The following is a 17,500-nucleotide window of genomic DNA, read 5'->3' on the forward strand; positions in this document are numbered from 1 at the left end:
CGGCTATTCCAATATAATATCAGAGCACAAAACCATTTCTTATATATTTAAAAGTAATTTCACCTGATATTCTGAAAGGAAAATATTAGAATTTCGTTTTATCTGATACAAAAATTTGCTCCATCGTAGTATTTTTGGATTATATGACCTTGTTTACACCTCTATCTTTCCTAGTGAAGCCTTTGTTTACACTGTCTGACACCTTGAGTACGATAATGAGGGAATTAGTTACGGCTGAACGCACGCAGTTACCTTACCTGTGTTAATAATTGGCACACTAGATTGATATGTTTTGATACAGTTATAATGATCAGCTTGGGTTTAAATTACTTTTCAGTGATGTACTTGATAATTATGATAATTGTTTGCAATTTTTTCCAAAGTTAGATTTTAATTATTGAACGTATAAGCTTGTGTATGACAATTTGCTGGGACATTGAAATGCATCATAGTTACAGGACTATTGACTTGAGAATTGTCACAAACAGTATGAAATACACAACCATATTAAAGAAACAAATAAAACAAAACAATTTAATATTTTTGTTTAATATTACTGGACCATTTATCCGGGGAAAAATAAATTACGGAATAAAGTCAGGCATTTAGTCTACTTCCGTTTCCAAAATGGCGGCCATCGAAGAAGGAATGTAAACATGTGCTTATTAAAGATGGCAATAACTATTAAAAAACAATTTTTATAAGTCATTTTATTAGAAAAATGTTATCACATTTAATTAATAAGTAAGTTAAGCATTTAATTTTTAGAGAATCGCCAGGTAAAGTAATCAAACGAAACGAAAGTGCAAGTTTGAAATTTTCTATGATGTATTGTCAATACATTTAGCTCTATACATCTTTGTTTGGACTTGAAATGGAGCAATCGGCTATTCGAATATTCGGCTAATCGGATAGAGCTAGCCTGACAAGTTTACTATCCGTTTAAACGGAACCCACTGTATTGCATGTAACAATCATGAAAATGAAAACATGATTTCAATATTTTCAACAATCTGATCTAAGAAGTTATCATTATCATCATAATCATAATTATTTTTACTTTATTTTTCTTATTGAATAAATTGAGTTCAAAATGATAAAAATTTGAAAAATGGCAAGGTCTTTGTTTCATGTTGGAATTGGGGGAGGAGAAACAAAAAGGGTTGCTAATTATTTTGCTTTTGACCCAGTCTATTCATGTATTTGATGAAGAAAACTCCAAGGCAACAAAAAATTTCTGCTTTGGACCTGCTTTTCCATTTACTCTGAATCCAGTGTTTGAGATATAGCAACAGTGTAATGAAATGTTAATCTCAAACTTTTCTGAGTGAAAGGGGGTCACAACTTGTTGAGTGACTAAAGGTATGAAAACTCTAGAAATATGTTGTGTACAAAACTGGAGTAGCTTTGACACAATATATGTGCTTGTGGTTTTAAAAAATATTGGTTATATAGGCTTGGACAATTAGTGGGAAAGCTGCTACTTGAGACATGCAATAATCTGTATCATTAACTTCATGGAAAACTGAACATTGTCAATAAAATCAAAATTTAACATTTTTTAATGGGAAACACTTTACTTATTTGTTTGGCCTAATTATTAACTATTTAAATGTTATGTTTCTGCACTGTCAATATTTCTAAACATATTAAAAAAATACAACACAATTTTTGGCAAAAACATAAAAAAACAAGATAATTTTTCTTTTTAAATTAAATATCTGATAAATTCCTTAGTTTAAATAACACACTCATATTGATGAAAAAAATTTAAAAGCCTCTTCATCTTTATCCTATATGTAGTTAGTTCCTTCCTCATTTTCCTCTTCCCTTTTTCAGATGTGACTGTCATTCTGTAAACCCCCTGTGATCTTTCTAGATAATTGGTATTAGTAGAAAGTGCTGTACTAATGTAATCCTCTCTAATTTGCATTTTTTGCAGATAGTATTCAGGCTGTATTGATTTTTTTTTACTAGAAGAAACACATCTGGTTCTATATGTATCTTCCACTACTTAAACTTTAAAGGACAGTAGTCAGTTTTTTTTTTCCTGTTGTAAAAATTTCCTCATGCATATAGAAATATAAACCACGTATATATAAGTTTTAACTTATAAAAGTGGAATCTTTTCTTTTCCTATTCTATTTTTTTACTCTAAACAACTTTATAAACATTTCTTAATATCAATTAGATAGGGAAATTGTTTAGCTATATTTTTAGTAGCTGTTCAAGATGTAGGAAAAAGATATTTTATTGGATTTTGTACCATTTTAAAAAAGACTAAACTAAATTAAGTGCATTATGGTCATTTTTCTTAAGTAGTTAATTATTGTTTTCTTGAGTTGCACTTAAGTTTGTCATGGTAATTTTAGCTTCCGATGCAATTAACACTAAACACAGAATTTTTATAGTGCATGTTGTGTTTCATTAAGGACATTCACAACATGTGAGTGGGTACCTAATCCTACTAATACAAAGTTGGCTGTCTATTCTTGGATTGTCTCGAAAATAACAAAGATATCCTCCAAACTATAACAAATTAATTTTTTTTCTCTCCTTTTCCTAGTTTTTAAAAAGTGCTCCAAACACACCAAAAGCAAGAAAAAAATAATTCTTTGAAATTCTGCAACATGTATTTAAATTTCTTATGTTTTCAACTAACAAGGTGATCATGATTAAAGATAATTATACACGTATGATGTTTTTTCCTAACAGAGGTGTTTGTAAAGCTTGAATATGTTTCTGAAAATTTGAATAGAAATACATGTAAAAAAAAATACTTTAAATATTTAACTTTGGACTTAAATGTGGAATCAAATTTTTTATGAAAAAATCGTAAAATCAAATTCATCAAATGATCGAAGTACATATAAACATGATAAAACCTTTCACCAGTGTGTACAAAAATAGCAGTAAGGAAACAGACAGCACACAGTTCTACCCTACAGAGTATTCCATATTTTAGATAGAGCCTGGGTTATACCATCGTCTCAAACTCCGGTGCGGAGTCCGCAGAGCTCTGGCTTGGATTTCTTGAAAAAATCTTAAGCTAAATCTCAGACTTAAGTAAAAACATAAGATTTTTTCGAGAAATCCAAGCCTGGAGAGGATCGTACATTTTGGCCGTGGTTTGTGACAATGGGGTTATACCACTTTCAAGGACATAGAACACCACACAATGCTACTCTACAGACCAATCCAAGTTTTAAATAGAGGCTTGGTTATACCACACTGATACACTTACTTCTAAAGGATCTCTGGGTGGAAGCTAAAGGGGGCCACAAAGGGGAGGAATGAAAATGTCATTAAAATTGGCAAAGTGTTGAAAGTTCAAGCTGTCACTCAATACATGTTTTTACAGTCTTAATTTTTTTTAATATTAAATTAATGATCTTACAATTTTACTACTCAAGTGCAAGTCAGGTGAATCAAAATGTACAATCAAAACATTTAATTTAAACAGAAAAAAAAACAAGCTCTTAAGTTTGTGCAAAAAAAAAAATTCTGAATCAATCAAAAATCCCAGAGGTAGAATATCCATTGTAGAAAAAACTCAAAATGCTTGTAATAACTTTAGGTTGCTATGATTTAATTATGATTATATATATACAATGTACATTAATTCATATACATGAAATTATAAATATGATATTAAAACAATATGAAGTAATATGCTGATATATGCGAGTTAGAATTTTATGTGCAAATAAAACTTCAATAAGATATTGAGGTACCTTTTCTGGTTCTGGAGGAGGTATTGGGGGTGGTGCTCGCCTCCCTGGGGGGAGAGGTGGGGCAGGTCCATTATCAACTGAGGGTGGAGGCTGGAAATATAAATTTAATATGAACAATACAGACCTTGTCAAATTCTGAGAATCTTATATATTTTTTTTACCAAAGTTAGTCATATTTATAAAATGATACGTATAGATCACAGGCCTTTGGGTCATTTTTTTTACACCTCAATTTTTTTTTCTAAGCAATTAATCTAAAGGCCTGTGGTAAAGATAAACTGTAAATTGCTATATAGATGAATTGTAAAAGTGGATTTTTTAGTGAGACATAAATTCAGCAATTTTTCCTTAAGATTCGATAATTATTTTATATTCTAAGAAATATATTACAGTTACCTTTAATACCAAATAAATTGTTAGCAATGCAATTGTATTCAATTAAAGGGATTTTAGCACCCTTGCTAAAATTGCCAAAATTTTAGATCCTCACTAAAATTTCCACTTATAATGCAGTACTGATTACTTTTTTTTAATCAATGTATACTTAATTCAAAATTTAATTGTTAGCCTTATCAAGCTAATATTAAGATGATCAAACCGGGACTCGTCTTCCTGACTTTGGGGCGTCGGAGTCCGGTAGAGGGAGCTGTTTTCTTGGCGCACGATTCATCTTGTTCAGCTTGACGGATTCTTCTCTACAACAGAAAATTACATCATCATTATATATTATCCTTCATGACTTGAAATTTATCCTGGGTAGAAGCAGAGAAAACTAAAGGTACAGTGAACAATGAGCTCATTAAATGATACCCTATTCCTCCCATATGGCTAAGTCAATGTTTCACTCTGGGAGACACAAAATAATTGTGTCAAATTAAAAGTAAAATAAACAGAAGATGCACAATGGCATTGTGTATTGTAATACAAAATCTGTGAAATTATTAGTAAACTCTTATCATTAGTATAGGAGGCATTGCAGAAAAGAGATAGGTACCCTTCAAATATATATAAAGAATAACAGTGTCCATGTTTTGCTATGGGATATAATGCTGGGACACCTAAAATAATTGTGTCGAATCAAAAGGCAAAAAAGAGGTGTACAATGGCACTATTAAACAATTATTCTGTGAAAGTCTATTATTAAATTTCACTCAGTGGTAGAGGAGGTGTTGCGGATAAAAGATGGGTATACCCCAAGCTTACTACGGATGGATGGATGGATGTACTGTGAGCTAAACGGACATACAGACTGACTAATCACTGCATACCCTCCCATTCTTCAAGCAGGGGTATAATAAAAATGAAGAACAAGAAATCTGTGAGCCAATGCTCACTAGTAATACCCCCGCTCTGATGTAAATAAGCACTATCATGTTAATACACACGTTCAATTATAGACAGATGCACAAAAATTATGAAGTTGACATCAGCTTCATATCAAAATTAATCCGAACATATGGCATGCCTCAACAAAGAGTGTAATAGAATTTCAAGCATCTGCTATGAATAGCTAATGAGAAAACTATGACGAAGATTTGTTATGTATGAAATTGACAGATGCACAGCACAGTCAAGGTTACAGTAACATGAGTAAGGAGGCGGGGCCTAATTTGTATGGGAAATGTTAACTATGACGTCACACATAATATAAGGTCTTCAAAATACCACAAAATGAAATTATTTGCTATTTCAGACAGCTGGATAGCTGTATACTACATACAAACTTACTATTACATGCAGTTTTGTCGTTTGTTAAATCCACACAACAGTATATGAACGATGCATCGATCGCAATGCACTTGTCAATGTGACGTCATCTCACAAAAATGACGCAGTTTGTACACAGTGAGAGGCTGATCAAGTCACATTTTGTACAATGATAAATGTCTTTTGTTCTCAAATAAAACATTATTTGCAGTAAAATAAAAAGCTGTTAACTTGGATGCGATGTCTATTTCAGTATTTTATTTATAAACTGTATGTGCATTCTCCAGACATTAAGCGATACTGTCGTGTGTTTTGTATGCAGATTCATTGAAAAAGTAATGGAAGGGCCCTAATAAATTGATTTATTGCAAGGGCATACCCTCAATGTATATTGTCAAAATTTTACACATATTAAACTCAAGAAGCATTAAGATATTTTAAAAGTGCTGCGAACCTCTTGAAATCTTGCAAATAAATTAATTATAGCTGTATTTAATGTAGTTGACCAGCAAAATATTCAACCTGCCGTCCAACAAATTAAATTTTACCAATTAAAAAAGGAAATCTATATAGGTTCGCAGCACTTATTTTTCACAAACTACATATAGTGTTGAAAAGGATAAAATAAGCTAAGATTTTTAACTTGGTTATGCCCTTGCAATATTGAAATTTATAGATGACCTCTAAACTGTAAGTATAATTGCCAAAGTCATGTGACGTCATCATCACATGACAAGTCTAAATAAAAAATCAAAATGTCCCCAACATGTAGATTTAAACCACATTAAATTTTTTTGATATCAATGAATTCCTAAAAAGAATCGCCCATCCTAATAAAGTATGTATTTTTTATCTTAAAAAATCGCCGATATTTCCATTTGTAACCTTAACTGTGCTGCGTGCACAGACAAATAGGAAGTTGACATCGGATGTGAACAAAAATGTTTCCCAATGTATGGCATACCTCAGAGAAGATTGTGTTAAAATATCAAGCATATTTGATGAGTTGCTGAGAAAACTGCGACAAAAATTTGTTATGTATGAAAAAGACAGATGCACAGACAAACAGGAAGTTGATATCGGATTTAAACAATAATGAATCCCATCATATGGCATGCCTCAGAGAAGATTGTGTTAAAATTTCAAGAATCTACGATGAGTAGTTGCTGAGAAAACTGCGACGAAGATTTGTTATGTATGAAACTGACAGACGCACAGACAAACAGGAAGTTGACATCAAATTTGAGCAAAAATGTATCCCACCATATGGCATGCCTCAGAAAAGATTGTGTTAAAATTTCAAGCATTTACCGTACAATGAGTAGTTGCTGAGAAAACTGCGATGAAAATTTGTTATGTATGAAATGGACAGTCGCACAGACAAACAGGAAGTTGATATCGGATTTGAGCAAAAATGTATCCCACCATATGGCATGCCTCAGAGAAGATTGTGTTAAAATTTCAAGCATCTACGATGAGTAGTTGCTGAGAAAACTGCAACGACAGACGCAACTACAGACGCACAGATGAACAGGAAGTTGACATCAGATTTTAGCAAAAATGTAAACCACCATATGGCATGCCTCAGAGAAGATTGTCTTCAAATTTCAAGCATCTAGGATGAGTACCGTATATACTCGCCTATAAGTTGGAATATTGGGAGTTAATCTCTGGTCCAAAACTCTATGTCCGACTTATAGGCGAGCTATAAAATGAATGGTATTGTATGAGGTCAGCCTCTCTGATATATAAGCTTATTAAATACAACCGACTTATAGGCAGACTGACTTGTATAGGTGAGTATATACGGTAGTTGCTGAGAAAACTGTGACGAAAATTTGTTACGGATGGACAAACAAACACACGGACACACAGACAGACACACAAGGGTAAAACAGTATACCCACCTCTCCTTCGGAGCGGGGGTATAATAAAAGAGGATGAAAATACCCAGTGTTTGCCCTTAGTGTGTTTTTGCATGGGTGTAAAATATTAAAGGACTTTGTAAGATATGGTAGAAAAATACCCTTGCTGCTAAGTTTTAAGAAAATTAGATAGATGATCACATGTACATGATTACTTACAATTTAAGAAAAATACATGAAAATCCTCCAAACAAAATCCTGCAACATGCTAAATTTTGAAATATCTATAGATCAAGTCATTAAATTTCAAAGGATTAAGTATCAACCCATAGGCAACAAAAGTAATTTTCAATACGTACTGTCAACTAGCTGTCTGTCATCACTTAATTTACATCAGACACGGCGTATGATGTCTTAAACTTAATCATATCATCCTCTGATCTCAGTTTATTCAGCAGGATATTAACCATTATATAAATAACACATTACTCCTGAATCATAGTCAGTATGTCCAGTGTGTATAAACACAAGTACGCAAGTCTCATGTACATATCACTGGTCACGCAGTGGGGAATGAGGCGGCAATTCATTTATCTTTGTGTATACAGCATCAATTGGCTCTTTTTCTTTTTAATTTAACACACTCCTCGATTTATCATTGAGAAGAACATTCACCGACATCGATATATAGTCTATTTGACTATACTGAAGCAGATGTCTACGAAGAGACTGTAGCTCTAAAGGATTTTATTTAATCATTGTTAATAAAGGGTGAGATAGTTGGTGAAGTTTATCTGTGCACCAAATTTCATTTAATTAGATAAGATCAATATGAGGAGTTGGAATTTTTAAAGCAATATGAGCTGCATTATTGAAAATTTTATTTTGCAGTTAAAATGTGTTATCATGTTTAATGTGTATGTAACTTAAATTTTTATGAACAATTAGACTTAAATAAAGCAGAAGAAAGACCTCTATATACAATCCAATATACAGTTTTATATAAAAAATCATTATTATACAGGACGACAATAATGTAATTTTGGTTTAATCGAAGCTTATAAATAGTTCTTCCATCGCAAGTATAAACAACTGAAGATAATAAACGTTATTTTTTCTGTTGTTGAAATAGTTATTTTCAATTTTGCAACAAAAACTTTCGACATCAAAGTTGCTGCTCATATTGCTTTAAAGAATTTTACAAAAAAATCTATTTTGAGTATTTCAGCAAAAACATTTGTCAAAATCAAAATCTGATGCAAAAACTATGAGGTATATCTTTATGTTAATTGCTTGATCTGAGTGTGTTGTCATACTCTTTACAAAGTTTTTTTTTTTCTTCAAAAATTATTAAAAGGATTTCAGTGTTTTTCTTGCACTTTTAACTGGTTTAGTTTATACATCAAATAACTCTGCAAATTCAAGGGGTGGGGGGAGTGTTATTTTGAAAAAATTGTTTACAAGCAGACAAAATAAGGTACAACATGTACAAAAAAAACAGATTATTAAGGTCTTCCCTTTCCAATGGTAGACCTTCTACTGATTCTGTTGTTTCTTTTCCACTATTTTTATTATATTTTTGTCTTACCGATTTTGTGCAGATGATTTCTTGAGAATGCCTCACAGATTTTCATGAAACTTTCAGCAATGATGGGAAATTATTTGAACTTTTTTTATCATTTTTTTATTTTGCCGTCGTCACTTCAGGTCGCGAGATACGCCCAATTTTCTGTTGGAGATTGAGTTCTGAAACTTTCAGGGATGATAGATTGTGACTTGTAGAATTAAGAAGGATATAAAGTTTTTGTTGCCGTCACGTCCGTTGTCCACCCGAAGTAGTTTTAAAATATGCAAAATTTTATTATTTTCTTTTTTACATATTTCTTGTGGAGGCAAATAGAGTGTCTCAAGTAATATTATGTCCACCGGAAGTTATTTTTCCAAACTGGAAGTTGTCCAAAAAATGAGCATTTTTCCTCGAAATAATCAGGGATTATTCCTTCACACTCAGAGAGGAGTTATAGGTCATTTTGAGTACTTCCAGCCATACCAGAAGTGAATATAAAGACCAGAAGTTGTTTGAAATTTATAGATTTCACTCTTAAATGTGTTCTAGTGTACGTATTTTGAAGAATTTATATGAACATTTTTTTCATTTAAATTTTTTAATGATCTTATCAGAAATCGAACGGAAGACCTGCTCATTGCTCGAAACGAGATCTCATCTAGTTATATTTCTGATTACCAAGCTAAAAAGTACTTGTGAGTTATAAAAGTATGAATGCATATAACATACTTTGGCAATAGCCAGTGAAAGTAAGTCATTAAAAACAAGGAATTATTTTATCTGGGAATAATTTTTTTCTCAGAATTCACTTTTTTCTTGTTGGAGAATTATATTGGACCTATTTATATTTCCTTAGTTACTTGGAAAAAAATATTATTGTAGTGATAATGAGACTAAGTAATGATAGTGCAGTTTGTTATGTTCAATGTCTCTTTCTTATATTCTGTATTTATATCTATTTTATAGGGCGCTGGATTTCTTTTTTTTTTCTGGTATATTTTGTATCTGCATTTCTGTGTTGTTGTTTTTTTTTCAGTGATATATAGTTTTATTTCATTAATCTTTATTTTTTTTATTAATGCAACTTCTTATTTATACTTCTCTGGTTGAGAATGGGGGTGAGGTTAGCTTTTCTTAGGTTAAAGTTTTGATGAAAAAACATTTCTACATACATGTATATCAAATAATTATTTTAATGTTTCCGATAGGAATTACGAATTGCATTCACCGCAAAGCTAAGAGGGGTTAGCTTTTCACTGAAAACCCCACCCCCCTTCTCAACAGGATGTATAAATAGTAGTTGGCTGCATAAATAAATAAAGCTTCATAAATTAAAACTATCACTGAAAAAACAAAAACACACAAATACAGATACAAATATACCAAAAAAAAAAGAAAAAAAGAAAGCCTATAAAATAGATATAAATACAGAATATAAGAAAAAAGAGACATTTATAAACATAACAAACTGCACTATCATTACTATAGTCTCATTATCACTACTGTACAATAATAGTTTTTTTTTAGTAACTAAGGAAATATAGGGTACACTATAATTCTCCAACAAGAAAAAGGCGAATTCTCAGATAAATAATTTTCAGATAAAATAATTCCTTGTTTAAAGCTTATATAAATGTTGTAAATATCAAGTATTATCATTATTTTTCTTTCAAAATTTCCTCAACCATACAGTTTATCAATGACAATTATCAGCCTTAATATACATTGGTGTGATCACTGTGATATCTCATTGACAAATAGTTTTGTTCATTGATACATGAAGTGCATTGAGGCTAGTACACAAATGACAATTCATTCATATGCAAAACAAAGGTTTATTCTGAAATGATATAGTTTTTCTGACATAGATTTCATTCTGACTTCATTATGATTAAGTAATAGTATAATACATGTATCTACATCTAGAACTCATTGTAGTGATACTACAAAGATAATAAGTTACGTGCACTCAGACATAATTTAGTACAGAAAGTGCTAAATGGTCACTAATTGTGTCTCCATTAACAATCTTTAAGGAAGTTTTTATATATTTCGTGACTGTATATAATTATACGTATAATTATTCTTATTGTCAAAGAGTGAGGTATTTGTGAAAGATAAAGACAAAGTACTAGGGACCTCATACTAGTTTTACATATATAGCTGAGAATTAAAATGTTCTTCAACATGTTCAATATAACATGTACTTTATTTATAAAATTCATTTTTTTTAAAAGGGGGGGGGAGGGGTTGTTAGATTGTTTAAAGGTGACTTAAAATACTTTATTTGTACTCATCATAAAAATAAAATTAAGGACAAAATTTTAAGCTTAAAACCACCCCACCCCAAGTTTTGACTAATTAAAATGAATCATCCAAGCATATATAAATCCAAATTTGTCTATAATCTAAAACCGTCTCATTTTTAATGACCTTTATTTGCTGTAAATGCTGATTGCATGCTATCAACATGCGATCAGGTCGCAGTAGCTTAGTGGTAGAGCGTTCGCTTCATGATCGGGAGGCCCGAGTTCGATTCTCATTCGCGGTGCTGCATCGTATCTAAGACGTAAAAATATGTAGTGACTGTTCCTTCGCCAAGCGCTCAGCTCTAGAAGTGAAAGCCACAGGTCTTTCGAATATGACCTTAAAAACGTAGGTCCTGTGTCACGGTAGGCATTAGCACGATAAAGAACCCTCACTGCTCAATGGCCCTGAGTGCCGAGTATAGGTCTAAATTTGAAGCCCTTCACCGGCATACTGTGACGTCTCCATATGAGTGAAAAATTTTTGAGAGGCCAGGGACTTAAACAATATACAATCAAAACCAATGGGCTAATAATTTTACAATGAAATCTACCATGTCTATTCCGAAATCCATATTATCAGACTGACTTTACACAGACGGTGAAAAACAATATATACTGTAGATTCCTTATTTTTCGTGAGTACTTTTTATTGCGAACTGTGTCTTTGACGTCCAATTGCAAGAATTATAAGTCGCAAATGGACGGTTGATCAACAGAATTTACATAGATTTCAGCACCATAAAAATAAAAGTGAGTAATATTTTTTCGCGAGTGACGCTTCTCGCAAAATTATGTGGAAATTAATTCCTCGCGTATAATTAGGAATCTACAGTATTTCGTGAAATCAGCAGCAAAAAGAAAGGAACTGGCTATTAAAATCATAGCCTGTCCAGCGGGCTACCGTCTCATTTTCATTTTTAGGGATGGGTATCGCCAAAAATTTCGTATCGCGATATATCACGATTTTTTCCCCAAAATATCACGATAATATCATGATATTTTATCAAGCAATTTTTACAATGATTTTTAATGAATTTTCATTATTTTTCTTAAAAATATGCTAGAAAAACAAAATTTCAATTTTGAAATTTTTTATGTACATAGAATTAATCATATTTGGATAGTAAGATGCCGCTCTTTTCACCTTTAACAACATTTTTTAGACTCTCTATAATTGTAATTTGAAAGATTGAACAAATAAATGAATAATTTCTGGACTTCATAATGAGTACCTAAATACCGAATGTCCGATATTTAGTTCTCCGCATCACGATACGTATCACGGAACAAAAAATCGCGTTATACCGGTATAGCGATAAAATCGCACATCCCTACTCATTTTAGATCATTGGGCGGCCAGGCTATAAATTCCATATATAGTTGATATAATCCTGAATTTGTAAATTAGAATTGGATAGAGTTAGCGAGATCACAGTGATATGTTTTCTTCTTACATTATATAATGTTCAAGTATGACCTAGCTACCAAATATGATCAAGGAGATATATTCATAATACAGGGGAATTATATAATACTTAATGAAGCCTGCCAAAGCAGTATTATACATGTTTTATTATGCTAGCTTAATCTCAGTTATACATGAAATAAATTTTTTAGATATTTTAAAAATTTTATAAAAAAGATTTAAATTTTGTGTCTTTTATAGCCTTTATTCACAATTTGTTTTGAACATATTTTATTGACAACTGAACATGTCAAAGGGATTGGACACAAGTTCCTAAAACTTACAGAGACTAGTCCTCTACTAGCTCACATACATAAATTCACAATTTCTCAGAATATATGATATCAATAATATATCCGAAGACACTACAAAGTTTAATAGCATGATCTGATGAAAAGGGCTTAAGAGAAGGGAACATTAATTCATAGACTTAAACAAATGTCAAGAAGAAATAAATATCTTTTCCAAGATATTTAAATATCAATCTTTGTTTCATTCCAATTTTAGCATGTTCAGTGACTTTAAACAACATAAATTTAAATTCAACAAATACATGTATACATACATTGTAGTAAGTTGTTAGCAATATAACTCACATGATGAAAAAATGTTAACAATCATGAAGCCATTGTAAATAATAAATATTAATAGTAGTGAATGTATATTAATGTTAATTAAGACTGTATGATTTGCATATTGTATGCACATAATTTGATAAATATATTCATTAACATGATTAAATCACGATTATAAATGTAAAAGTGTTTTTTTTTTTAATCACATCTCTCTCTCTCTCTCTCTCTCCTTTGACTACCAGGTCAATCGTTAAGAATGCCCTTGCTTTATTTAGATTGTTTTTAATCACATGTACATACTCTTGAATCTGATATACTTAAATATTCTAAGTAGAATTCACAAATAATCACAGAAAAACAAACTAAAATTATTCCGATACTTACAATTTTCTCTGTTTAGGAACTGTTACTTCATGACTCCAAACTTTGAAAAGTTGAGAAAACTTGACGCAGTATTTAACAACTTCCTTTTCGATCAAATATACTTCCTGGTTCAAAATAAAAATGTTTACACAAATTATTTGCGAGAAAATCTCTTCTTAATAATCCTGTAGACGTATAAAGACTCCAACACTAAATAAGAATAGTCGGTTCTAAAATCAATGATATTTACATTTGATAAACAATAGCAGTCAGATCCGAGCTGGCAGGGAATGATGTACAAAGGAGTCGGGTTCGAAGTTATAATTTGAAGCGTTTCTCTGACGTTGATTGATGTCAGTGTCTGTTTTCAGCATGGGAACATGTTTAAGAGGTCCAAATCTGATTTTTAAGGCAAAGCAGTTACAAAGGTAAATTTTGCATATCATGATATATTTACTAAACACTTCCCAACTTTGTTTAACGAGGCCATACCAACAAAACAATCGGTACGCACCCTTCATTTCGAATTTCCTCAGAATCTGTTTCAACCACAGGGAAATAAAGGTATTATAAAAAATTAGATAAAAAGTAATCACTGCAGTGACGAAACGAAAAGGTAACTTTTGCAATTAAATGCCAACCAGCCATATTAAAGGGGATGTCTTTCTTGAAAAATAATATGCCCGAATTTCCTCTAACTTCTTTGGTGCTTTTTAAAATTAATTTGGTTGTTTGTCATCTCAGGCTACAGTTAATTCCATGTTTATCCTGCTCTCAACTACAAAGTTCCACTCCTAGAGGTAAGTGCTGTGGCAGAATTTATTTTGAAATAGCTGGCATTGTTCAATCATGTCAATTGCAGTTATATCTGACTTAGCTGCAGAATTGTAGCTCTCTGAAAAATACAGGTAATCGGGGGAAGCCAGTCTGTATACTACCCATATCTTACCTGTAGATAAAGGGGGCGAAACCACTCGGCGCGATACCACTCGGCGCGAACACGTAATCGGCGCGAAACCACCCTACACCGTATTGACAGACCTAAGAGGTACAGTGCCACAAATTGAAAAACCTGTATATTTATTGTGCACAAAAAAGTAGAACAATTATAAGGAATTTTTTGTTGTGGAAACAGTGAAAGAATATGTTAGGATCACATGGTTAGAAATATTTTGAGATGACAGTTTTAAAAAGGGTACAAGTCAAAACGGCACCTGGTTAAAACGGCACTTAGGAATTATGCAAAACGACACTTGAGAGTAGTCAAAACGGCACTTCAGAAAAGTCAAAATGGCACTTTTTAATTTTGATAATTTGATATTGTTTATACAAAAAATGGATCTTTATATTACATTTATAGTAATAAATGTGTATATTATTATTGATAAAAATGTTTTAAAAATATTTTAGGGGAAAAAAATAGACTAATTCATTTAAGATAAGCTTTATTTAAAGTCAGTATGGTAGTTAAATAATAACACAAGCTCTAATGAGCTTTTGACTGACATGTTTAACATATACATAACAGAAAAACAATGAGAACATGCAGCACTATATAAACATAGAATTACTTGCAACAATATAGCACACAAGTCTTAATTTAAAGGACATCATCAGTTAAAGATACATATAAAAACACACATGTACAGACACGTTAACAATACAGCACAGATGCATAGAGAAAGCAACAAGTATACATACATAAGTCACAACATTACAAACATGCGAACAGCACATCGACAGAAACATAAAAAGAACATAACAGAAAAAAAAGAAAGAAAATCTGACACACATGCACAGAGACACAAACAAAAAGGACACAACTTACCTAGTGGAGCAGGCTGTACACTCACAGTCCTTGCCGCTCCAAGAGGCAATCATAGATTTAAGGTCAGACGAGACGTTCCTCAAAATCTGTTATGTATATCTTCGTAATGCATGAAAAATATTCAAAATTTTCATAACATTCTGATTTCTAAAGCAGTTTCTAGACGTTTTTAAAAAATCCAAACAATTAAACATTTGAAATTGGAAAATTATTCTTCTTCCCCAAAGGATTATTTAAGAAAAACTACCCCTGGTATCTTGCAGAAATGCCTGGTAAGGTACCTCAATTTTTTGTGAGTAAACATGTTTAAGTAGCAACACTTCAATGACAAACTCTTAGAAAAATTTATCTATTATTAAGGAACGTCTCGTCTGTCCTTAAACTGTAAAAAATTGGTTTGACATTTAAAATGTTCAGGTAGGGAGTTCCATAAAACTGGTGCTGCATATCTAAAAGACATTTTGCCATATGATGTAGTTCTCACTTTTGGTATTTCTAAAATGTTTGAATATCTAAAATTGTATGTCACTTTCTTAAAACTCACTAAGTCTGACAGACATATAGGAGAAAGGTCATGTAAAATCTTAAAACATTCCAGAGCCATGCTACGCATCCTTCTAATCTCTAATGATGGTAATTTTGCCTTAAGTAATAATGACTCGTAGCTACTCTCCAAATCTTCGTAAATAAAACGTAAAGCTCTTTCTTGAATTTTCTCAGTTTTCCTTGTACTTTTCTTAGAGCAAAAATGCCATACAAGAGGACAGAAATTAAAATTTGACAAAATAAAACTATAAAATATTGTAATTTTGTCTGCCCGAGTTAATACTGAGCCAATGTGTTTTAACACATTTAATTGTTGAGCAACTTTTTTACAGATATTACTAATATGGACATCAAATTTGAGCATAAAATCAATATCAATTCCCAATAATTTGACAGTCTCATTACACAAAATCTCTGCACCATCAATTTTAAATACAGGGTTCTTATCAAAAGTTTTCTTACCCAAGGCAACTGCCTGAAATTTAGATGGATTGGCTTGCATACAGTTTTCTTTAAACCATTTCAATAATACAGAAATTTCATCTTGTAAAGTATTTATCAGAGTGTCAAAATCCTTATGCCAGTATGCCAAAGTATTATCATCTGCATAATTATATAAAAACCCATTCTTAATGAAATAAAAAATGTCATTAATAAAGACATTGAAGAGTAGTGGTCCAAGGATGGAACCTTGTGGTACTCCCTTTTTAATACCAACCCAACTACTGACAACTCCCTGAAGTTTCACTTGCTGAAAACGCTCAGACAAGTAGCTTCCTAGAATGGAGACAGAATTTGGAGATAAACCATAAGCAGAGAGTTTACTTAATAGTATGTCATGAGGCAAGCAATCAAAAGCCTTAGAGAGGTCCATTAAAATAGCAGCAGCATGTAAGTTCTGATCTAAAGCCATTTTCCAGTCTTCAAGGAGTCGCAGCAGTGTAGTTTGGCATCCATGACCTTTTCTAAATGCACAAAGTGCGTTGTTAAAAATACCATCAAAATAGTCAGAAAGTTGTACACATAAAACCTTTTCAAAAACCTTTGACACGGTTGGTAAAATACTAACAGGTCTGTAATTACTTTTTAACAGAGGGTCTTCTTTTTTGTATAAAGGAATGACCTGAGCTTGTTTCAGTCTATCAGGAAAAGTATCCTTTTGTATGGATTGGTTAACAAGAATAGAAATATGTTTACTCAGAACAGGTGCTCCAAATTTCAGAAGTTTAGCTGATATAGTATCTACACCAGTGGATTTCTTAACATTTAGTTTGTTTATTAGCTTGGTCACTTCTTCTTCATTAGTTTTCTTAAAATCAAATGTTTCAGTAAAAGCAAAATTTTCCCTGATGGCATTTAGACTACAATGATCTTTTTCATTAAAAACTAACATCTTTCCCTATTTCACTAGCCACATTAGCATAAAATTCATTAAAAGTGTCGCAAGTTTCTATTGGGTCATTTAAAATCTTGTCATTTTCACATAAAAGAATTGTATTTTCTGCGGACTTTGATTTTTTCGATAAGAATGGTTTAATTGT

General features: G+C 31.8%; 1 protein-coding gene and 1 long non-coding RNA gene across 2 annotated transcripts in view; one reads left to right on the forward strand and one right to left on the reverse strand.

Annotated features, from left to right (window-relative positions):
- Positions 1–3,701: 3,701 nt before the first annotated feature.
- LOC134244495 (uncharacterized) lies at positions 3,702–13,835 on the reverse strand. The gene is made up of 3 exons (XR_009987234.1): positions 13,607–13,835; positions 4,333–4,429; positions 3,702–3,824 (listed from the first exon to the last, which is right to left on the reverse strand). It is a non-coding gene; the product is annotated as an uncharacterized LOC134244495 (long non-coding RNA).
- A 98-nt stretch (positions 13,836–13,933) lies between these two features.
- LOC134244497 (small ribosomal subunit protein mS39-like) overlaps positions 13,934–17,500 on the forward strand; it is a 48,492-nt gene continuing 44,925 nt past the window's right edge. The window contains exons 1-2 of the mRNA XM_062726760.1: positions 13,934–14,013; positions 14,330–14,385. Of these exons, the coding sequence (XP_062582744.1) occupies positions 13,937–14,013; positions 14,330–14,385 (133 nt within the window). The 5' untranslated portion in view covers positions 13,934–13,936. The remainder of the gene's footprint in view (positions 14,014–14,329; positions 14,386–17,500) is intronic.

Source organism: Saccostrea cucullata, unplaced genomic scaffold (genome assembly GCF_032062105.1).
Source record: "Saccostrea cucullata isolate Sc308-1 unplaced genomic scaffold, CSIRO_AGI_Scuc_v1 ctg8732, whole genome shotgun sequence".
Lineage (NCBI taxonomy): Eukaryota > Metazoa > Mollusca > Bivalvia > Ostreida > Ostreidae > Saccostrea > Saccostrea cuccullata.